General features: G+C 39.8%; 1 protein-coding gene across 2 annotated transcripts in view; it reads left to right on the top strand.

Moving 5' to 3' along the window:
• The first annotated feature begins 1,040 nt into the window (after window positions 1–1,040).
• Window positions 1,041–24,082, top strand: part of padi2 (peptidyl arginine deiminase, type II) — a 68,598-nt gene continuing 45,556 nt past the window's right edge. The window contains exon 1 of one of the 2 annotated variants that reach the window (XM_034165827.1): window positions 1,041–1,245. In XM_034165827.1, coding sequence (XP_034021718.1) covers window positions 1,097–1,245 — 149 coding nt within the window. In that variant the 5' untranslated portion in view covers window positions 1,041–1,096. Of the gene's footprint in view, window positions 1,246–22,776; window positions 22,991–24,082 lie in introns of those variants that run through there. The other variant, XM_034165828.1, reaches the window with a different exon arrangement.

Genomic DNA, 24,082 nt, shown 5'->3' with positions numbered 1-24,082 from the left:
CAATGACAGCTTGGAGGTAGTTGTAGACGAGGCTCTCTGATGGTGAAGCTGCCACTGAATATGTCTTGGACTTAATTTACATCAATTATGAAGAAATACAAACAGTATTTAAAAATCATTCAATGTGATTTTCTGGACATTTTTTTAATTCTACCTCTCACTGCTGAAGTGTACCAATGATAAAAGTTGCAGACCTCTCCATTCTTTGTAGATGGGAAAACTTGCAAAATCGCCAGTGTATCAAATACTTATTTTCCTCACTGTACATGACTTAAAATTGCATTATGAAGCATTAAACAACCACAAGACAAATGATTCCACCATGTGACTGAACACACAGAAGTGAAAAGTTCCAACTTTGTCCAAATACAATGGGATTGTGTGAACATCTGGATTTTCTTAGACACAATGTCGTCTCATAGTCTTTGTGGATAGTCATGGCAATGCTGAACTAATGATAGATTTGGATCAGATGGGGTTTTCAGTGAGAGAAACAGACAACACAACCGTGCACAAAGTATTTTGTATGAATTTAGCTGCGTAAGAACAAGAGAGCAAGGGAGGTGGTCAACCAAGGTACATATTGAAGGTGGTCTATCAGAGAGAGCATTTCTGAAGAGAAGTTCATTCAATCAGACAAATAAAACATTATTTTCTGATTGTTTAACTCAAATAGCACAGTTGCAAGTCCACACAGCCCTGTGGACAGGATTTATCTTCTCTCTCTGCATATGTGCTTTTGAAGTTACATGCAGCTTGAAATTAATTTGTCAGCTTCTTTATTTTCCAAAGTGTAGGTTTGATGTAAACCAAATGCAATACTGCTTGTGTTATCATGCAAAGCTAGATCAGCCTCGGGCAGGTGTGCCTGTTTTCCCTTGTCATGTGCAGGTAAGGCTGTTTTCATGAATCTTCCCTGCAAACCTAAACTCACAAACTCGTAAACCCACACAAGCCAAACAAGGCAAACAAACTGTAACCTTACACCTCAAAGGCAGGCGTTGTCCCTGGTCTCTAATTACACAGTACAGGCATTACCACCTGGGAACAACAGACTACATCTCCAGTTCAGATACTACTCAAGGAAATTGCAATCATGAGCCTGATGTCAGATATTTCTGATGGAGCTGCTGTCCTAAATACGAAGAAAAATGTTGAATATCAACGAACGTTACGTCTGGACACTGAAAAGGTTGTGAGTGCTGTTCATGTTGTTGGCACCGTTTTGAAGGCAGATCTGAACAGGTAACATAACGGCATCCAAAAGATTTACCCACTCCATTTTTCCTTAATGAAGATAAGGCTTTAAAAAAATTCACATATTTTGGTGTATAGTTAAGAAATTGTATGAAATACAGTTAAAGTATATGTCACTATGACAGCAATGACGAGGCTTAGCCACCATTGTTATAGAATGTCTACAACCCACGCAGCTTCAAATTTACAGTTAAATGACAACTTTAGTTTAAAATTTTTGCCCATGCATGAAATGCAACTCGATTAGTGCAGGAGATAACAGAATATTGACAGAGGAATCCTGCAAATGGTGATAAAGCAAAAGTTAAAGTAACTCCAATTTTGGTAAAAAGTGGTGCAAATTATTGGTTGATAGGATTAATAAATAGAATAGTTCTGACTGTGCTAATTGTTTGGTCTTGAAAGTAAAGGTCAAACAATGTCAGCGTCCACTGGATTCTATGACATGTGACAAGTTACCCTGTAATGTGATAACTAACGTAATAACATGGTGCAAAGTATTCCTTTTTAAAATCCTATTAACTCAACCAATAATTTACACCACTTTTTATCAAATTGAAGCAGTATTAACTTTTGACCTCTGTACAAACTGAAACTGATCTTTGTTACCATTCTTGCTGTTTTTACCCCACAACTCCATAACGTCCAATCATGGATAGTCCAAATTATACCTTTTTGGAATCTTTATGATCAGACACATAATGTGGTATAGTTTTCAATATGATTGGAGCAATTAAAAATTTTGACCCCTGTGTAATTCTTTAATTAACCTCTACCTGGCTGCGTAATGAAAATTCAAGTGGCCTGTTGTTTTTTTTTTTTTTTCAAAAGAGTTATGTCTAAGGAGTATTTGGTATTTGCTTCTATCACCAGTTGAAGGTGTCAGGTTCGGCCCCGGCTCAGGGTTTATGTCTTAGTTCATTGCTTAATTTCCTCTGTGGACTTTGTCTTTTAAGTCTCAGTTTGGTTCTGTTTATTGCTTTGCTTTGTGTATGTTTTAGTCACAGGTTTCATTCTTTGGTTATCACTTAGTTTTGCAGTCATTCATTTATTCATGGTCTTCTGCAGTGATTATGTATTCTCTGGTTTTGCTTTTATTTATCTTCAGTTTCTTTTTGTTAGGTTGTGTTTTGTTAGTTTTGGGTTTTATTTTCTGTTATTGTTATTGTGTGTCAGCCATTCATTGCATTATTCTGTAGTCTCCGGTTTTGTTTTCTGTTTATCATTTATTCTCTGTTTAACCTATAGTTCATTTTGCCATTTTTATTGTATTCATTTTTCTGTATCAGTTCCATTGTAGTTGTAGTTATAATCATTAGTTTTCTTGTTTTCCACTTATTGACTCATCACATTATTTCTTAGTTTTGCCCCTTTTGTTTTGCTCATGTTAATTATTATGTGTCTTGTACACATCACGTTTTTCACTGTTAGTTTTTCCTCTCACTTAGTTCTCTTGGTCCTGTCTGCTTTGCTTTCATTTCCCTTCACTATCTTGAACCTGCTTTAGTGTTTGTCAGCCACACCCCTTCCAGAACCTTCTGCACAGGGTCGGCCCAAGCCTTTATGGGGCCTTAAGCAGAATTTCATTTGGGGGCCCCCCTACCATCACCTCAGCACCAGATGCCTCATTATTCCATAGGCTACACTGTTATGTGTGTAACGTACCCACAATCATTAGCATTATTTGTAATTATCTTACATCATACAGGTGTCATTCTTGTTTTTAACCTTAAAGGGGTAGCAAACTCATAAATATGTTTTAATTAACTTCTACATACAGAGTGATGTATAAGTATGGCTCATTAATTTAACTATTTGAAAGTAACATCAGCAGGCAGGAGACTGCATTTATAGTAAACACGTTAAATAGTTTAATTTCTTTCAGATGTGCAATGGTGTGCAAAATGTTCAATATCCAAATACAAAATAGAATCAAGTGACATTCACATTATCTTACAGAAAAATAAAGTTGTAATCAAAATTAAATACAATACTTAAATAATCTCCAAAATGAACATAGAAATCCACAACATAACAGCAATGTTTGTGCATAGCAATGCACAAACATTGTACTGGGGGCTATTGCTTTAACTTTGGCCTGCAAACCATTGAGAGCTGAGCTACTTTTCCCCACCTTTTTCACCAAATTAATCTGAGGAGTTGATCTGCCCTGCTGTTTAAGTTTTTCTTCATAAGGAAGACTATCAAATGGCTTCACCAAAATCCGGTCCACAACATTCAAATTGTCTGTAATTATGTGCAGCTTGCTACCTAGCTAGCTCGCTAGCTGGGACTGGCGTGAGGCTAGTGTGACGTGTGTCCGCCTGTGAGTGCTTTGTGACGGTGGAGGAGCTCAGCAGCACCCGCTGCTCGGTAGGGACAGAAACTGCGATAGAAGTCAGAAAGAGTGATAGAAGTCAGTCTCCAAACACAAGCAGCTACAAAAAAAAAAAACAAAACACCAGAAATACGAGGTCTATTAGAAAAGTATCCTACCTTTTTATTTTTTAAAAAAACTATATGGATTTGATTCATATGTTTTTACGTCAACCAAGCTTGAACCTTCGTGTGCATGCGTGAGTTTTTCCACGCCTGTCGGTGACATCATTCGCCTGTGAGCACACCTTGTGGGAGGAGTGGTCCAGCCCCCTCATTGGATTTTCATTGTCTGAGAAGTTGCTGAGAGACTGGCGCTGTGCTTCATCAAAATTTTTTCCAAAACTGTGAGGCACATCCGAGTGGACACCATTGGACAAATTAAGCTGGTTTTCGGTAAAAAAATGTTAACAGCGGATGAGAGATTCTGGATTGTTTCTATTGCTGTAAGGACTTCCCACGGAGCGGGACGTCGCGCAGCGCTCCAAGGCGACGTCGTCATCCTGTTTCAAGCTGAAAACCTCCAAATTTAAGCCTCTGTTGACCCAGGACGTCGTGAGAGAACAGAGAACTTTCAGAAGAGGTCGGAATCAGCAGTTTATCTGGACATTCCTTGGTGTACTGCGCGACGTACCGCTCCGTGGGAAGTCCTTACAGCGATATAAACAATCCAAAATCTCTCATCAGCTGTTAAAATTTTCACCGAAAACCAGCTTAATTTGTCGAATGGTGTCCACTCGGATGTGCCTCACAGATTTGGAAAAAATTTTGATGAAGCACAGCGCCAGTCTCTCAGCAACTTCTCAGACAATGAAAATCCGATGAGGGGGCTGGACCACTCCTCCCACAAGGCCTGCTCACAGGCGAATGACGTCACCGACAGGCGTGAAAAAACTTTCGCGTGCCCACGAGGGTTCAAGCTTGGCTGATGTAATCACACGTGATTCAAATCCATATGGTTTTTTAAAAAAATAATAAGGTCGGATACTTTTCTAATAGACCTCGTAGAAGCTCGATTCGTCGCTAGTCATTTTTAACAAAAAAAAATGCCGCTACCAGGATTAGGAAAGTCTCCGGTTCAACTCAGAACAGAATGAAAATGCTCCCACGGATGTTTACACCAAAAGATCGCTGATTCGCTCATTTCACTGTCAATCAAAAAGGGATTCAGCCTCAGACAGATCATCCAATCATGATGCAGAAGCTGAGTGTCTGGGCCAGCCGAGGCCAGCCCACTGCCCCATAGACCCCCAGACACGCTGAGCGTCCGATGGGCGGGACAAAGCCCAGCATTTATCCAATGACTCGTCTCGTTTCGCTGCATGCTTTGTGTCGCTATTGAAGTCTGTGGACGCTCAGCGTCCACACTGTTTAAAGCACTGTGAAGCTGCGGGTTTGAGTGAGAGGAAAGCCGTGTTGTTACCAGTGATAAGAAGCTGATTCTGAACAAAAGCTGAGCGCGTTGTAGCGCATATTTAGTCAATGACATGTACACACGACAGTATATATTTGATCACTTATTTTTTGACATTTTAGGGGAACCTGAGCTTCTCTTGCAGTCTTAAAGCAATTGCCTCTGACTAAGACACCTAAAGCACTTTACACTAAACGAACGGAGCATTTCGCAAATAATGACAACAAAAATTGTAATATTAGACATGCAAACCTACCTTTGTCTTGTTGTTTTTTCTCATCTTCCAACTTCTTCTTCTTTTTTCTTTTCTCCGCTCCAGAGGGATAATTTCTTTTCTGAGACATGACTTGCACTCACTTCATTCCTTTTTGTTTGTTCATGTGTGTGCCTCTGGTGGTTGGCTCTCACTGCGGTATTGTATCACTTTCTGTTCCGGAGCACAGTGGTGTTTTGCTGTATCTGGTAGCTGTTTAATCTGCGCAGTTAGATTGATCTAGTTAACTAGATAACGATTTGTTTCACAGTGTAATCTTCATGTGCCTTAACTAAAGCACTCCCTCTGCTGAATCTCGTCAATAGTTTTATATCCTCATTGAGGACAACTTTGGATGCTGTAGCTCCTCTGAAAAAGAGAGCCTTAAATCAGAAGTGCCTGACTCCGTGGTATAACTCACAAACTCGCAGCAGATAACCCGTAAGTTGGAGAGGAAATGGCGTCTCACTAATTTAGAAGATCTTCACTTAGCCTGGAAAAAGAGTCTGTTGCTCTATAAAAAAGCCCTCCGTAAAGCTAGGACATCTTGCTACTCATCACTAATTGAAGAAAATAAGAACAACCCCAGGTTTCTTTTCAGCACTGTAGCCAGGCTGACAAAGAGTCAGAGCTCTATTGAGCCGAGTATTCCTTTAACTTTAACTAGTAATGACTTCATGACTTTCTTTGCTAATAAAATTTTAACTATTAGAGAAAAAATTACTCATAACCATCCCAAAGACATATCGTTCTCTTTGGCTGCTTTCAGTGATGCCGGTATTTGGTTAGACTCTTTCTCTCCGATTGTTCCGTCTGAGTTATTTTCATTAGTTACTTCCTCCAAACCATCAACATGTCTATTAGACCCCATTCCTACCAGGCTGCTCAAGGAAGCCCTACCATTAATTAATGCTTCGATCTTAAATATGATCAATCTGTCTTTATTAGTTGGCTATGTACCACAGGCTTTTAAGGTGGTAGTAATTAAACCATTACTTAAAAAGCCATCACTTGACCCAGCTATTTTAGCTAATTATAGGCCAATCTCCAACCTTCCTTATCTCTCAAAAATTCTTGAAAGGGTAGCTGTAAAACAGCTAACTGATCATCTGCAGAGGAATGGTCTAGTTGAAGAGTTTCAGTCAGGGTTTAGAATTCATCATAGTACAGAAACAGCATTAGTGAAGGTTACAAATGATCTTCTTATGGCCTCAGACAGTGGACTCATCTCTGTGCTTGTTCTGTTAGACCTCAGTGCTGCTTTTGATACTGTTGACCATAAAATTTTATTACAGAGATTAGAGCATGCCATAGGTATTAAAGGCACTGCGCTGCGGTGGTTTGAATCATATTTATCTAATAGATTACAATTTGTTCATGTAAATGGGGAATCTTCTTCACAGACTAAGGTTAATTATGGAGTTCCACAAGGTTCTGTGCTAGGACCAATTTTATTCACTTTATACATGCTTCCCTTAGGCAGTATTATTAGACAGCATTGCTTAAATTTTCATTGTTACGCAGATGATACTCAGCTTTATCTATCCATGAAGCCAGAGGACACACACCAATTAGCTAAACTGCAGGATTGTCTTACAGACATAAAGACATGGATGACCTCTAATTTCCTGCTTTTAAACTCAGATAAAACTGAAGTTATTGTACTTGGCCCCACAAATCTTAGAAACATGGTGTCTAACCAGATCCTTACTCTGGATGGCATTACCCTGATCTCTAGTAATACTGTGAGAAATCTTGGAGTCATTTTTGATCAGGATATGTCATTCAATGCGCATATTAAACAAATATATAGGACTGCTTTTTTGCATTTGCGCAATATCTCTAAAATTAGAAAGGCCTTGTCTCAGAGTGATGCTGAAAAACTAATTCATGCATTTATTTCCTCTACGCTGGACTATTGTAATTCATTATTATCAGGTTGTCCTAAAAGTTCCCTGAAAAGCCTTGAGTTAATTCATAATGCTGCAGCTAGAGTACTGACGGGGACTAGAAGGAGAGAACATATCTCACCCATATTGGCCTCTCTTCATTGGCTTCCTGTTAATTCTAGAATAGAATTTAAAATTATTCTTCTTACTTATAAGGTTTTGAATAATCAGGTCCCATCTTATCTTAGGGACCTCATAGTACCATATCACTCCAATAGAGCCCTTCGCTCTCAGACTGCAGGCTTACTTGTAGTTCCTAGGGTTTGTAAGAGTAGAATGGGAGGCAGAGCCTTCAGCTTTCAGGCTCCTCTCCTCTGGAACCAGCTCCCAATTCGGATCAGGGAGACAGACACCATCTCTACTTTTAAGATTAGGCTTAAAACTTTCCTTTTTGCTAAAGCTTATAGTTAGGGCTGGATCAGGTGACTTTGAACCATCCCTTAGTTATGCTGCTATAGACTTAGACTGCTGGGGGGTTCCCATGATGCACTGAGTGTTTCTTTCTCTTTTTGCTCTGTATGCACCACTCTGCATTTAGTCATTAGTGATTGATCTCTGCTCCCCTCCACAGCATGTCTTTTTCCTGGTTCTCTCCCTCAGCCCCAACCAGTCCCAGCAGAAGACTGCCCCTCCCTGAGCCTGGTTCTGCTGGAGGTTTCTTCCTGTTAAAAGGGAGTTTTTCCTTCCCACTGTCGCCAAGTGCTTGCTCACAGGGGGTCGTTTTGACATTTGGGGTTTTTCTGTAATTATTGTATGGCTTTGCCTTGCAATATGAAGCGGGCAACTGTTTGTTGTGATTTGGCGCTATATAAATGAAATTGATTTGATTTGATTTGATTAGTCATTGACCACTTGACCCAAGCGGTGCATCTAAATTTGCCCAACGGTGGCAGCAGGAGGCATCAATTAACCTAGTATTGGTATTTTGTCAAAATGAATTGATTTTTTTCGGGTGTAATACAATTTTGTTTAAATTATTCAATATTATTTTAATTTCATGTATATATTTACTTTTTTATCACAATGTCTCGGTGCTCTCGGTGCTCTCGGGGCCCCCTGGTGGCGTGGAGGCCCTAAGCGACCGCACACCTGTTCTTCATTTCACGTCCACCAGTATTTAAGCCTTCACAGTCTCTCACCAGATTGTTTGGTTGGCGTAAATGGCGTAGTCTGGAGGACTGAGGTATAATCCGGGAGGACTTGAGACGGAAGGAGGAAGTGAGTTTGAGGTAGACGAGGTGGAAGCCGATAGTGAGGAAAGTGCACTATGGACGATAGTAAAGCGGAGAAGCAATAAAAGATCTAGAGAGGAGAGAGGAACATCCGATGGTGAAGAGAGAGGGGAAAAAAACCACTGTCTAAGATTAAAGGGATTTTGTTATTTCAATCTCCTTGCACAGTTAATCCATTGAAGGTTAGCGATGCTATCTACAAGCTTGTAGGTGATGTACAGTATGTTAAAACTTTTCGAGATGGGAATTTACTGGTTATATGTAGAGATAGGAATCAGCAGTAGGGATTGATGAAATGTAAATCATTGCTTGGGAAGGAGGTTAAGCCACAGACGTGGGAAGACAGAGGGAAGGTTATGCGTGTAATATCTGGAGTGGCAACTGATATAACTGAAGAGCAAATTAGGGTCAATGTCAGAAGAGTGCGAGTAACTAAAGTCAAACGTTTACCCTTCACAAGGGATAGCGTTAAGGGGCCTAGTGTGTCTGTTCTGGTGACTCTAGAGGAAGATACATTACCTGACTAAATCAGAATTGGATATGTCAGCTATGTGGTGAGGCCATATATCCCCCCACCAGTGAGATGCTTTAGATGCCAGCGGTTTGGGCATATAACAACGGCCTGCAGGGGCAAACTCCATTGTGCTAAGTGTGGAGGAGAACATGACTATGGGAAATGTGAGAGAGGAGCAAAAATTAAATGTTGTAACTGTGGAGGAGAGCATAGTGCTGCCTACAGAGGCTATGAGGTTCATAAAAGAGCGGTTCAAGTCCAGAATGTAAAGGTGAAAGAAAAGTTGACATATACTGAAGCACTTAGAAAGGTGAAATCTGATAATAGCAGTGGGACTGCACTTGTGACTCAACCCCCAGTTCAGAGCGCACGTGATTGCAGCAGTATTACCAAAGATACACTTGTAGTGGAAAAGAGGAAGTTTGTAGCTGTAGCGCCATGGCCTCAATTTGCCCTAATTAAATAAATACCTTAATGTTGTCTCAACAAAAAACAGAGTTTTCAACTGGAGACAGACTGTGCTTCCACTCTCAGTTGAGAAATTCCTGAGTCACCTGGAGATCTTCAGATAAACAGTGGAGACATCTCTTTGGGCCTCAACACTGCTTCACAGAGGAAAAATAAAACTGTAATTCAAAGTTCTTCAAAGGGGAGCCCTTGCCTTTCTATCAGTGAATTTTCGATCATTATGAATTACATGCCATTATAATGGCTTCACGTCAGAATCTTTTTCCAGGCCAGGAGAACCCAAATTTTATGACCTCATGCTAAGGCCAGACCCTCTCAAGACTGCAAGACGATATCCCTTCCACAACACAGGGCCATAAAACTTTGTCTTGACAATCAGATTTTATCTTGAGGTCTAAAGCAAAGGAAAGACCTTTTGTTTAAAATAAAAATAATTATTCATATATATATCTAAAGACTTCTAATGTTGGTTTGTGTTGATTATTCAAACCAAATGCTTTGCATATAATCATTCCATTTTATTGATATGTGCTCCTTGCAATCGATGTAAGTGAATCTTTTACATTACCAAAATGTTGATGTTGAAATATTCTGTTTTAACCAAATGGAGTGTTTAAGTGTCTATTAATGCTGTGTGTCCGTTTGAGTGTCTGAGAACAAATAACATACCACAATAGTTAATGTGTTTAAATAGTATGTGTTTAAATAGTCGAATCAGTGGGTCTGCCCTGTGAACATTTGAAGTTTCTGTAAAGTTACACACTCTAAATGGGTAGAGTTTGGTGACATCAGTCCCCTTTAAAAGTTAGAACAGAGTCCTTTCTCTTCTCCCCCTTCCACCGGCAGCTCCTCTCTTGGAGCGCTCTGCAACTCTCTTTGCTTCTCTTAAAATTTAATTTTTATTTTTGGGCAAAGGCCCCATTGCTAAGCTAAGCTAAGCTACCACGTGGCAGTCATTCATCCTTTACTTTTGACAAACTTAAAGTTTAACCTGACGCTTTAAGATGCATCAAGTCTTTTGAAATTGGAGAACTTCCGAGCTTATGGAGCTAAATCCAGACCAAAAGTTTTGTAATCTGAAAATAAAAAAAGATTGAAAAAATACATTTTGAAACTGAAAATTCAATGTTTGTTCTTGAATTTTATAATCATTTAAAAAGTATTATCAAAATAAAAATAAGTGTAACATATTTTTCAGTTTAAATATATTTTTGATTCAGCTCTGTAATTATTTTGATCAAATAATTTATTTTCATTCATATTTCTTTTTTCACCTTCAGATCTTTTTTCACTTTCAGATCTTATTTTTTCAGTTTCAACCTTTTGGCCCCGTTCTGGCATGGGAGGGCGTGGCTTCGATTGAGAGGGGCATGGAATTGTGACAGCAGAGCAATCAGTCCTCACATGGTGTTTCAGGAAACGTGGGTACTTTGATAGATAATGACTCTGCTTCCGTCTCCATCGTGGATTACTACACGGCTGGCGCGTGAAAGAAAATAAAGAGAATGAAAGCTTATTACGAGGCTTTAAACCCTTTTATTGTGATCGATGTGTAGCAGTTGGTTCAATGGATTCGTATGTTGCACCGGATAGTGAATTTAATGATGATGTAACAAAGTGGCCGGCAGTTTCACAGCATAAACTTAAGATGACCAAAACCAAGCAGACCACCCGTAAAGCCAAAGCTGGAAGAGCGCTCTGGCTACCGGTGGTGTGAAGAAGCCTCACCGTTACAGGCCCGGCACTGAAGCGCTGAGAGAGATCCACCGCTACCGCTACGAGCTGCTGATCCACAAGTTGCCGACCAGGTCAGCCTCGCCGGCCTCCTGCAGAGCATCACGGCGGAGCTGTGAAAGCAGAGGTCGATCTTGAAATCCTGAGCGATTTCTCTCACCAGGTGCTGGAAGGGCAGCTTGTGGATCAGCAGCTCGGTGGATTTCTGGTAGCGGCGGAGTGCCACAATGCCGGGCCTATAACAGTGAGGCTTCTTCACACCGCTGGTAGCCGGAGCGCTCTTTCGGGTGGCTTTGGATTTGGAATTACCGGTAGTCTGCTTGGTTCTGTCCATATTAAAGCTTCCTTCAGATCTGCTGAGGCAGGTCTCTCTGTGTGTCACTTAGAAAGCTTGTAACACTTCACTGCAGCCTGTAAAATCAGCGACCTGCCTCATTTCCATGTGGCGATGCTGCATTCATGGTCTTGTGTGGATTTGCGACACATCGGTTTTTAGGTATAGGTGTTACACTTTACAATCTTGCATATTTTCCAGTTTTTAAACATCAAAAATGACCAAGAGTGGTCTAGAATTATTTGTAATAGACATCTTTGTCCTGAGCATCACTTTATTTACAGGTATCAAGACAATACAGTGGAGAGAAAGTGTTAAGTCATTATCTATCAAAGTACCCACGTTTCCTGAAAGCAACATCATGTGAGGACTGATTGCTCTCCTGTCACTCACAATTCCACGCCCCTCTCAATCGAAACCACGCCCTCCCACACCAGAACGGGGCCAAAAGTTTGAAACTGAAAAAATAAGAAAAAAAGGTGAAAGTGAAAAAAAGATCTGAAGGTGAAAAAAAGAAATATGAATGAAAATAAATTATTTGATCAAAATAAAGAAAACAATGAGTTAACCACTGACCCAAGTGAGCATGCTGCAGAACCTACATTAACAACGGACGGATGGGCCATCGAACGACGTTTTCAACAGACCAGCTAAGTGACCCAGTTCAAGGTTCCAGGAAAAAGGTTTGTTGTCAATGGAAACAGGTGGCTCCTTTTTAAACCTATTCATGTTTGTTTAATATTTTTCTTAATAATTGGCTTCAAAATACATCACTAAATTCTAATCAGATTTATTTACTTAAAGTTTTAAGCTTTATCTCTCTTTCTTCCATGTCTCATGAGTGAGTAAGAAAATTGTTTCCATGAATGAACTTATTTTATTCACTGTCCACAAAAATGCCAGTAAACTGTTCATTTCTATATAATTGCAAATAAATTATAAATATTTCTGCTGTGGTTCATTTCGTGTTCAGAAGGAAACCCTTGGTCAACTGCATTGTGTGAATTCAGACTTCAGATCAGAGCCTGATTTAATTAAATTGAGACTGATTAATTCATTTGAGACTGATAAATTAATGAATGTTTAAATTAAAGTACCTATGCTATAAATAGGTGGTGCCCCAAGTAATAATTAAATAATAAGTATTAAACCTTGAATTGTTAATTATTTTGGTGACTCATCAGATGGGCCTAACCCAATCTAATCCTATTTGGGAGTTTAACTACTTATTCACTATAAATGGCTACCTTCCTCTGGTTTCCTGTGTGTGGGTGATTCAGTAATAAATGATTATTATCATTAAAAATATACTACATTCTTTTGGTGCTTTCGTGTGAGGCAATAAATAAATAAATTATGATACATAGCGTTTATGGTGGAAGTCATCAACTGTTCTGCCCAAACAAGTAGAGAGAGAACTAAGATCATAGCAAAAGCAACAGAAAAATACTTGGATGTGGAAGAGCTGTCAGTAGAGCTCATCAATGCAATGCTTTTAACAGGGATATCAGACTCACATGTCAACATGTGCTGGAGATACAGGATGTTAAAAATTTTTACAGTGTAATGCCAGGAGCCTACCTGCCAATGGGCAAGAACTTAAACAACACATTCAGGAGCAACAGGATAAACCTAATATTTTCTGCATTCAGGAGTCTTGGTTAAAACCCTCTCTAGATTATAACATATATGGATTCACAGCAGTGCGTAAAGACAGAAACCGGTGTGGGTAAATAAAACAAAAGTCAGAATAATTCATTTTTACAATCCTTGTCAAAGACTAACTAGAGAAATGTTGGATAATGTATGTGGTGTGGAGAATTTTCAAGTTATACTATGTGGAGATTTTAATGCACATAGTACCCTGTGGGGAAGTGCTAGAATGGACGGAAATGGGTATATCATTGAGGAGTTTTTGGAGGATAATGTGTTAGTGTGTCTGAATGATGGAAGAGGCACTAGGTACGGTGCAGCTCATGGTGCAGAGTCAGTATTGGAGCTTACTTTTGTTTCACAACAACTAGCAGGTACTTCCACATGGGATGTGAGTAGCGTTGATGCGATGGGTAGTGATCACTACCCTGTCTGGATAAAGGTGAGGAACCAAAGTGTCAATGTAGAAGACAATTGGGTTCCAAGATGGAAGATGAGGGAGGCCAACTGTGGCTGTATAATTTTAAAGCTAGTAGCAAGCTCATTGAAGTCATGTCTAACCCGAGTGAGGATATTGAGGAACTGAATAATTTCATTGTCAGAATAATACATGAAACATCAGAAGAGACAATAGGTAAGACATCTGGGCCCAGGAAGAGGAAAATGGTGCCATGGTGGTCTGATGAGTGCAGAGAGGCTGTAAGACACAGGAATAAAGCCCTTAAATGTGTTAAAGCTAACCATTCATTTGATAATTTAATGGGATATAAAAGAGCACAAGCTAAAGCCGAAAGAATTATAAGAGAGGCTAAAAGGAAATACTGGAGAGATTTCTGGAGTAACACTGGGTCAGGAATAAAACTTAAGGACATATGGGGAACGATCAGGAAGATGGGCGGTATAAGACGGGAATTTTTGTTGCCAATTCTATTAGATAATGGTACAGAGGCAGTAACCAATAGGGAAAGAGCTGAGTTGCTTGCAAGATCTTTTGTTAAGATACATAGCTCCCAAAATCTCTCCAATGAGTAGTTAGCCAACAGAGTTAAGACCACTGATGAAAATAAGGAATTTCTGGGTTTGAAGGTTATGGGTGAGAGCTCACTTGATGCAGATTTTACATTGTTTGAATTAAAAAGGGTGCTAATAGGTGTTAAGAATACTTATCCAAGGGGATGGGATTTGTTATAAAATGACTGAAGAATTATCTGATGAGGCAAAAAATGTGATTCTGATTTTCTATAACAAAATTTGGGAGCAAGGAAAGCTGCCCTCTGGGTGGAAACATTCTGTAATAGTTCCTGTAGGGAAACCAGGCCAAGATAAGACAAATGTCAAACGCTACAGACCCATAGCCTTGACGTCTAACCTATGTAAACTGATGGAGAGGATGTTTACAAAGAGATTAGTGTATGAGCTGGAAATCAGAAGGTTGCTCACGCCTTACCAGAGTGGGTTCTGTAAAGGACAAACTGCTATGGATCCTGTAGTTTGCCTACAGAACGAGGTACGTAAAGCACAAGTCAACAAAGAATCTGTTTTGGCAACCTTTTCTGATATAGACAAAGCTTATGACATGGTATGGAAAGAAGGACTTTTAATGAAGTTGAATAAAATGGAAATAGGTGGCAAAATGTTTAATTGGATTAAAGATTTTTTAATGGGTAGAACCATAGAGGTCAGGGTGGGGTCAGAGACTTCAAACACTTATGCAACAGAGAATAGCACCCCACAGGGAAGTGTATGTAGTGCAATTTTGTTCAATATTATGATTAATGATGTTTTTGAAGGAGTGAATCTGAGGATTAACAGAGCTGATGATGGGGCACTGTGGGCTAAGGGCCGTAATATTGATAACCAGCAGAAAAGGATGCAAATGGCAATAAACCAGGTTGAAAAATGGTCTTTTGACTGGGGATTTCACCTCTGTGGTGAAAACTCAGCTTATCTGTTTTACTAAGAAAAGGGTGAACCCTGCAATAGACCTCAAGCTGTATGGACAGTCTCTTAAACAGGTTAAGGAACTAAGATATCTTGGTGTGTGGTTGGATAGCAAGCTCACTTTTAAAACTCATGTCTAGAAAATGTCAGACAAGTGCAAAAAAGCAATCAATCTGTTGAGGTATCTGTCAGGGTACAGCTGGGGGGCGTCTGGTTCTTCATTAAAACAAATTTACACTGCTATAATCTGGTCGATTCTTGATTATGGATGTATACTTTATAAGTCAGCAGCAAAAAACATGTTAGCTGGACTGGACATCGTGCAGGCCAAAGCTCTCCAGCTGTGTTGTGGAGCCTTCAGAACGTCGTCAGTTCCAGCACTGCAAGTAGAGGTAGGGGAGATGTCTTTAAGTCTTTGAAGGTTGAAACTCTCACTAGCGTACTTGGGTCAATTTACAAGGGCACGAGGCTACACATCCTACAAAGCAGGTGTTAGAGGATTGCTGGGAATATGGGCGCACTGTAACTTATAGCTTTGGATGGAACAGCAATAAAGAGGCGGATGATATGGGAATCAGTACGATACCTTGCAACAAGACTGTCAACTTCAGCGCAATTCCACCTTGGTTCTTCTGCTCACCTTTAATCAACCTCAAGACTAAAAACATAGGCACGACAACCTTTTCTGTTCAACAGTATTTTTTCTATTCAACAGTATTTAGATATCTTGTATGATGATACGGTACAGTTGTACACATATGCATCCAAAGACCCATCAGGTAAATTAGGGGTGGCTGTTTACATTCCAAATTATGATATTTTGACTCAGAAAAGGACCTCAGATCACCTCTCAATATTCTCTGCAGAAATTATGGCCATTATTATGGCGCTACAGTGGGTGGGGGAAGTTAAGCCATATAAAACTGTGATTTGTACTATGTCCTTTGATGAGCATCCAGACTGGGAATTCTGCATGTAGACAGGATCTTCTAGATGAAGTTCTTCAGTTGATTTATAGATTGACTCATTTTATATTTCACTTGGGTTCCGGCACATACCGGTATTGAGGGCAATGAGAAGGCAGACAAGTTGGCAAAACGGGCACTTAAGGCAGAGAGAGTAGAGGTACCGGTCCCACTTAGTAAGTCAGAATTCAAAGCAATAATCACAGACGGTACTCAGAAACTTTGGCAAGACAAATGGGATAAGGGGGAGAAGGGCAGACGTCTATACAATATTCAACAACAAACGGTAGCAGTTAAAAGAGTCAGTTCATTCACACGCCAGGAGGACACCTGGTTCACCAGGTTAAGAACAGGCCACACAATAGGGAAGCGCGAGACGTGTACTCCTGACATGTAGTCGGTACTCTGAAGAGAGAGAGGAACTTAAGAGGGTAACGAAGAATTCTATTTCATTCCACCACTTACTTAGTTTACCTGGTGCTCATTTCACAGCCAAAGCAGTTATAGATTTTCTGAAACGAACTCAACTTGCAAGCTTGTTTGTTTTGTTTTGTTTGCTTGTTTTGTTGTTGTTGTTGTTGTTGTTTTTTTTTAGTTTAGTTCTTCATTGCCATCCCAAAGTGATCACAGCTCAGTCCAGTAGTTGGCGGTAGTTGACTGAGATTGTAAGCCGTCAATAAAAGTCACAGAAGAAGAAGAAGAAGAAGCCAGATTGTTGACTTAGTTTACTCTCTTTTTGCCTCTTGTTCTGTTTGCACTGTAGTGTTTGACCTTGCTTGTTTTTTGACTTTGCCTCTGTTTTTTGCCTGCTGTACTCCTCGACACCATGTGTATGACCTCAGCTCCTTTTTTGGACCACGTCCCTGCTTGTACCCTGCCTGATACCTCTGCCTCTTTATCTGAATTCCTGTGTACTGAATCCACTGCCTGATTAGCAGATAAAGCCTTTTATTCATCACAACCAAACATGTCTGAGTCTGCATGTGCCTCCTACTGCTTTCTGTGCCAAGCTACCACGAGCCCTGACCGAAGGACTGTTTCAGTTATCTGCTGGAGTACATATGTCAAGCATATGTTTAAAATGATTTGTGTGTGTGTGGCTTTTCTTGTCTCTCTCTTGGCTCTTGGTGGTGAGCGTTTCTCTCTGTCTGGCCACACCATGGTTCTGGGAGCTTCTCCACACACCTGTTCTTGATTTGCATTTAATCACCTGGCTGATTTATAAGCCTCACAGTTTGCCTTTGACTTACCTTACCTTGACCATGCCTAAGCCTGATGATTTTGTTACTGGTGCTTCTTTTGGACTGCCTATCTGTGTACTGACCCCAGCTAATGAACTAAGTAAACACTTTAACTCAACTGGACTGTGTACCTGCATCATGTATTTGTGTCCTGCATTACCGGCCAACCCTGATAATAATGAGTTGGAATGGTATGTGAGTCGAGAATGTTTTTAGAACCTTAGACCTCAACAGTTTTTAGAATGAGAACTCATCCCTTTTATTTCCTGTTAATTATAGAATTTTAAATGTTAATTTACTGTCTTAATGTATTTCTAAATTGTTTAGGTTGTTGTTATCATATATCAATCAATCAATCAATTTTTTTATATAGCGCCAAATCACAACAAACAGTTGCCCCAAGGCGCTTTATATTGTAAGGCAAGGCCATACAATAATTATGTAAAACCCCAACGGTCAAAACGACCCCCTGTGAGCAAGCACTTGGTGACAGTGGGAAGGAAAAACTCCCTTTTGACAGGAAGAAACCTACTTCTATTTTTTAATTTGATTTTTAAATGGATCACAGCGAAAATAAGTGTTTTCACTTTCTTGTGTCATACATGTGTTTTTAATGTATTTAAAATTATATGCACTTACATTCACCCTTTTAATATAAAGATGATTTACTGCCCCCTGCTGGAAAGGCGTGTGAATCTAAAATGTAATTAGCAATGTTAGCTAATATTCGTAGCTTCTACAAAACTATTAGTCCTATCAGAGTTCTGTTTTGGTGCCGTTCATCTTTGACCCAAAATACATAAGCACGCCAAACAGCAAATGGCAGCTGTGCTCTGTTTGTCTCCAATCGAAGCTAATATCAAATACATGTAAAATTATCAGCATGGAGAGTAAACCTAACAATAAGCCAATCAATATAATAATCGGTATGTGAATGAGGTACATTCAAACATTTTGAAACTGTAACAGTTAAATTAATTTTGCTGATTTTCATCATAATGACATGAAATTATTTTCACAATTACACATTTCTTAATATAGTTCAGGTTATATGATTGTTTGAGTTTACGGTCCATAACGAGGAATGAGGAGTGCATTTTTTTCCTCTTTCCTTTTTTGTGATAACCAATCACAGCTGGTAGAGGACTGTGTCATAACTAGCAATGGGCTCAACCCCGCCTCATCACAAAGATAGGAATTTCTGTCCACTCCTTGCTCGGAGTTGCGCTCAGACATGTCCTGGATCACAATTCCTTGCCAGGAATTTTTAGGCTGAGTTAGGATCTCTCTGAGAGGACTCTGAGATGCTTCGTGGATACAGACCCAGGTTTTTCTAATTATGGCATTAGTGAAGTGCATGTAAACACGAGAGATCAGATTATTTCAGTTATGTGATTACTAACAGTTATCTGATATGGTTATGTAAATGTGGTCAACCTTTATTATTTGTCCCAGTGTCTGTGTCACACCGACACCAGTCTGTGATCTGGCTGTGAAAAAAAAATCAAGAGATCTTTGGTCCTACACTGTCCTTTAACGTACATGTAAGAGAAATTTCGAAGAATACTTTCATTCATCTTTGTAATATCATGAAGGTTAAAGCTGTCAATGGCAGAAGCAGAAACAGTGATTCATGCATTTGTTTAAAGTGTACCTGTAGTGCATTTTTATAAATAACTATATAAATATTTACGTATGATATTAGTGATCCTGTCAGGTTAAGCTGATAATGAGTCCTCGTCAAGTACGCTTGAGTTCTAAGTTGCTGTTCTGTCTGCCAGGCATGGTCAAGTTGCCTCCTACATGGGCTGTTCCAGCCCTGCTAGTGACACACGGTCGTCGATTTTTTTCAGTTGGCTGGGCTGCAGTGGACTGGTCGGCCCTGTGGGTCGACCAGCATTGGAACAATGGCGGAGAGCAAAGTTTACAGCTGCGCAGAAAAACCCAGGCAAACATTTCTTTTGCATGCCGAAATCAATGAACCACACGAAGTCAGAGTTAATCAAACGCTGGCTACACAATCTTACAGATCATACATGGAAAACCTTCCCGTTTGGACGGAATTCAGTGGTATGTGAAGACCACTTCATGGCAAGCTGCTACCTGCGGGATTTGCAGGCAGAACTGTTGGGCATGAAGCCCAAGCAGTTACACTTAAAACCTGACGAAATTCGTGCACAGAAGTGTCAGGAATGGCGACAGACGGGAAAAGCGTCTGATCAAACGGAATACATCAAAGGTAAGATACTAAACTTGTGGTTTTATATAATAAGTACACCAGTTGTTTTAATATTTTAATATATACGTAGGTTTTAATATAAACACAGTCAATTAACCCTCTGGAGTTGTTTGATGCAGATCCGCTTCAAAATTCACATGATTGATTTTTGCTGCATTATTATTATTATTAATTTCTCTCTCTTTTCTCTGCTTACAGCAGTTTCAAGGGGAAAGAAATGCATGCTCAAACAGTTTGTGTATCAAACTAATTTTATATGATTGTTGTTTGGGAATAATATAATTGTATGTACTATGTCAGTTATTACAACTTTCAAAGGCCCATCATGAAATTAATGTCCTTTTTTGGGGGGGTGGGGGGTTATATACTGAAGATATAAGCTAATGTTGGTAAAAAGGGAACACTTGTCTCATTGTAATGGCAACATTATATATGTTTTGTTTTTTGTTGCACCATTGCCTCTGTTTATTCAAGCATGAAACACTGATCTTATCGTCAACAGAATATTGAAGTATATATTCTCAGAGGGAATTACCATTTGTTCATTATTGCTGAAAAATGTTTATTTCCAGTTTATCGTTTTTGACTTCAGTTCTACATGATAATATATGGACATATTTGTTACACTGGTTGACTTTGAAAGACAGCATTAAAATATTTTTTGCAAGGCGGGGAGTTACACTGTCTCAAAATAAATATTTATTGCATTTCCATTCAAGTTCAGTTTCTGGTGGTTCTGTTTGCATGTAATAGCAGCCAACATTTTAACAGAATTTTTATCTTGATGTACTTTCTTTCAACCATGTACACTATTTAATTTAAAAAAAATCTAGTATATCAAGATTTATTCAAAGTGTTCTGACGTTAACTGACTCGGAACACATCTGCTCTCCTTCAGGTGCTGGTACCTACGGATCATGCTGTCAATAAAGGCCATTTCCAGGGACGGTTTGTGCAGTATATATTCGTGAGGATTAGGAGCTGTTATGCAGTTATGCAGCCGTCTAATAAGCGGTCTGCAATGAGTTCACGCTCTTTGCAACACTATGACTCCATGTCTGTTCACATGACACAGCAATGCCTGCATTGGCACCATGGAGGGCTAGCCATTTTGGACCTGTCATCACGCACATCTCTGGCTGCATTTTCCTCCTCGGAATCACTGGAATGCGAGGACTCGTCCCCCAAAGCCTCCTCCTCCCTCTCCGGTTCGTACAGGTTGCCATTTACATCGACTTCACCAAAGTGATAAACCATGATTTAAAGTGGATATGACACCTCAAAAATTAGGGAAAACTGAAATAAATAGCAAAATATACATACAGTATAGTAAGTTGAAAGTGATTTTACTCATTATCACTGAAAAATAAAGTTTGTACAACTTCTCAAAAGTGTGTTTCTTGGAAAGCGCGCTTGCAGCGCTCCTTCAGCGGTCATGTGATGCCCTGACGTCACAGCGTGTAGAGTCCTGTCTTTGTCTGTTCGATCGACAACAGGAACACCGTGGATCTTGACTAAATGAGACGCGGACACGCTGACCTTTAATCGACGACTGTACATCACTTCCGGCCTGCGCGGGTTATTCCCGTGATAAAATTATTCAGCATGCTACTTTTATGGTGTAATTTTTACTGAATATGCACATATTTTGTTTATGGGTAATAGTTAGCACAACTAACGTTATATTTATGACTAATACTGGTACCCGTTTAATTTAGAATTGGTTACTGTAAAGTCTAATTCACTGGTTTACAACAAGCATCAAAGGTCTTCAAATGGTTCAAAAAGTTCAAACCAGAGGACGTAAATGTGACCATATTTCCTCGGTTTTGGCTTCCCTGCATTGGCTTTATGTTCATGTGAGATCAGATTTCATGGTTTTGTTGTAAAATCAGCTAGTGCTTCACTATCTCAAACCGAATCAACCAGCTCCTGCTCTGCATTCCTGGGATGCAGGATTCCTCTGTGTTACAAAAGTAAAGTCAAAGCAGGGCTGGTGGCCAAGTGGTTAGTGCACTTGGTTTGACATCCCAAATAAACAGATATACTATATATGCATATAAAGTATATTACATGTACAAATACAAGATATTGCATGTACATGTTACCATCACGCTGATGAACAATTTAACCTGCCAAAAAACTCACTAAATCATCAACCTCAATTTGTTGACTGTTTCACACGTTTTTTTTCTCTTATTTTATTTTACTTGCACATTTCATTTGCACATTTCATTTGCACATTTCATTACTGTGAATTATTCAGTGTTTAATGTATATTTATACATGCCATACAGAGAGAGTGCAGCTCAAACCAAAGTCAAATTCCTTATATTCTGTGGATACCTGGCGAACAAAAGCTATTCTAAAGAAAATAAATCTATTCTATTCTTTGGAGTTATTTAAATTCAAATTAAAGACTAATCCGTTTTCTCTACCTTATAATTAATATAGACTTGGTTACATTGATTCTTTCTTTCACCTTAAGGGGAGGTGATGGTCTAGTGGTTAAGTGTTGGGGTTGAGACCAGAGGATCCTCGGCTCAAATCCCAGCCTGATTGTAAAATCGCTAAGGGCCCTTGGGCAAGGTCCTTAATCCCCTAGTTGCTCCCATTGTGTAGTGAGCACCTTGTATGGCAGCACCCTCACACTGGGGTGAATGTGAGGCATTATTGTAAAGCGCTTTGAGCGTCTGATGCAGAAGGAAAAGTGCTATATAAATGCAGTCCCATTTCCCATTTCCCTCCAATCTCAATTAGTGCCTGAAGTATTGCCATTATTGGTGGAGAAAAACTCATATCTCCTCATATCCAAATTGTGGGGAAGTGTGGGACTATGCTGCCGATGAACACATTGGAACATGACACAGATCTAGCTTTGCTCATCCAATTTCTCATAATCAGATAAGGGTTGTTACTGGATAAAGCTTATCGCATTTTGCTGTTTACATGACCACTTGAACAGATAACTCCAGTCATGAGATAATGTTGAGGTTTTTAGTGTGCAAGTAAACAGGCCCAGTGTCTATTTTTATGGTATCATCAGGTGTCATTTGAAGGAGTTCTGACAGAGTGAAATAGTCAGCGGTGTGTGTTCATGTCACACCTGTTGGACTGAGGCACCCGTCAGAAAAATCTGCATGCGCCAGTGGACATGTAATTATAGCAAACACCTACACAGGGATAGAGGGGGTCAGTTGTTCTGCCAATCACAGCTCTGAACCATGTGCAGTCTTTGTGCTACTCTCAGTCCAGACTGAGTGCATTTCTATGACGCCTTAATCCTGTTTAGAAAAGGAGCAGCTGCGGGATATTTACTTTCAGCATAATGATTCATCGTCGGACACTTAGAGTGGATTCTGGCACAAGGAGCAAAGTCCTTTGTGTGGTCGGCACAGAACTTAATGTGAATTTGAACAGGTAGGTTCATTCTTTGATATTCAGAATACTGCTTGGCCTTCATCCACAAACTGCCTTTTAGTCACTTCAGGGGGCATTGTGTTGATCTACATTTCTTCCACGGAGGGTTCACCAAAGCTAAACATATAGAAACACTTATACCAACCAAAAAAACAAGCATTAAGGCAGAGTCTTAATGGATTGTGTATGTTGATGACCAAAACAGAGTTCTTTTTCCAAAACATGGGCATTTTATGACGTGTAAGAACAGTTGAAACTGGTGAATATGTATTGCCAAATGTTGGGATTTTATTATTGGGATAGTATTGTTGTGGTTGAACCTGGAAACATATGCAAGCTTAGAACCGTCTGAACATCTCATTTATAATTATTCTTAACTCACTCGAAATGTGATCTGTGGAAAAATGACCCACGTGAGCACCAGCAGCTTCTTTTAAAGTTTGCCATTGTTATGAACGATATGAGACACCATCAACCCACATGAGGAGAGCTGCGGGAGGCTGATATCTGCAGTCAGATCCTGGTGGTGGAAGCAGACAGTGCACTCCTTTTGTACAATGGAATGAATCAGCAGATTTCTGTTGTTACTGTACAACAAGAGAGACTTTGTTGGTTCAAACAACCGAGCACTATGGCTTAACAGAGACCGTCCAGACTGGCATGCGGATAAAGGCCTTTGTGCGAGAGGCGAGGGTACACCCTGGACAGGCAACCAGTCGATCGTAGGCGCGACACACATATCGACAGACCGTGGCCTAAAACCAATGCACGTGCAAAATGCAAAGAATGCAAATTAACATTCACACCTACAGTCAGTTCACCGAACCTGCACGTCTTTGGAAGTGGGAGGAAACTGGTGTCAGATAGTAACCCCCCATGGAAAAGTGTTCCTCCTCCATTAGGTCATTAAAAATGCATTCAAACTTTATGCAAACACATACAAATGAAAAACAATGCAAATAAATGTATTTACACTGCCACTGGACAAAATTATTCTGGTCATACCAACAGGCTTTGCCATGCCAAATCCATCTCGAGTTTCCCTTGTATGCGCTCAAATAATTTCGGATCCTGTTTTGCTGCCATTGAAAT

Source organism: Thalassophryne amazonica, chromosome 3 (assembly GCF_902500255.1).
Source record: "Thalassophryne amazonica chromosome 3, fThaAma1.1, whole genome shotgun sequence".
NCBI classification, from domain to species: domain Eukaryota; kingdom Metazoa; phylum Chordata; class Actinopteri; order Batrachoidiformes; family Batrachoididae; genus Thalassophryne; species Thalassophryne amazonica.
The sequence above is the reverse complement of the archived record's forward strand: the minus strand, read 5'-3'. Positions and strand labels throughout refer to the sequence as shown.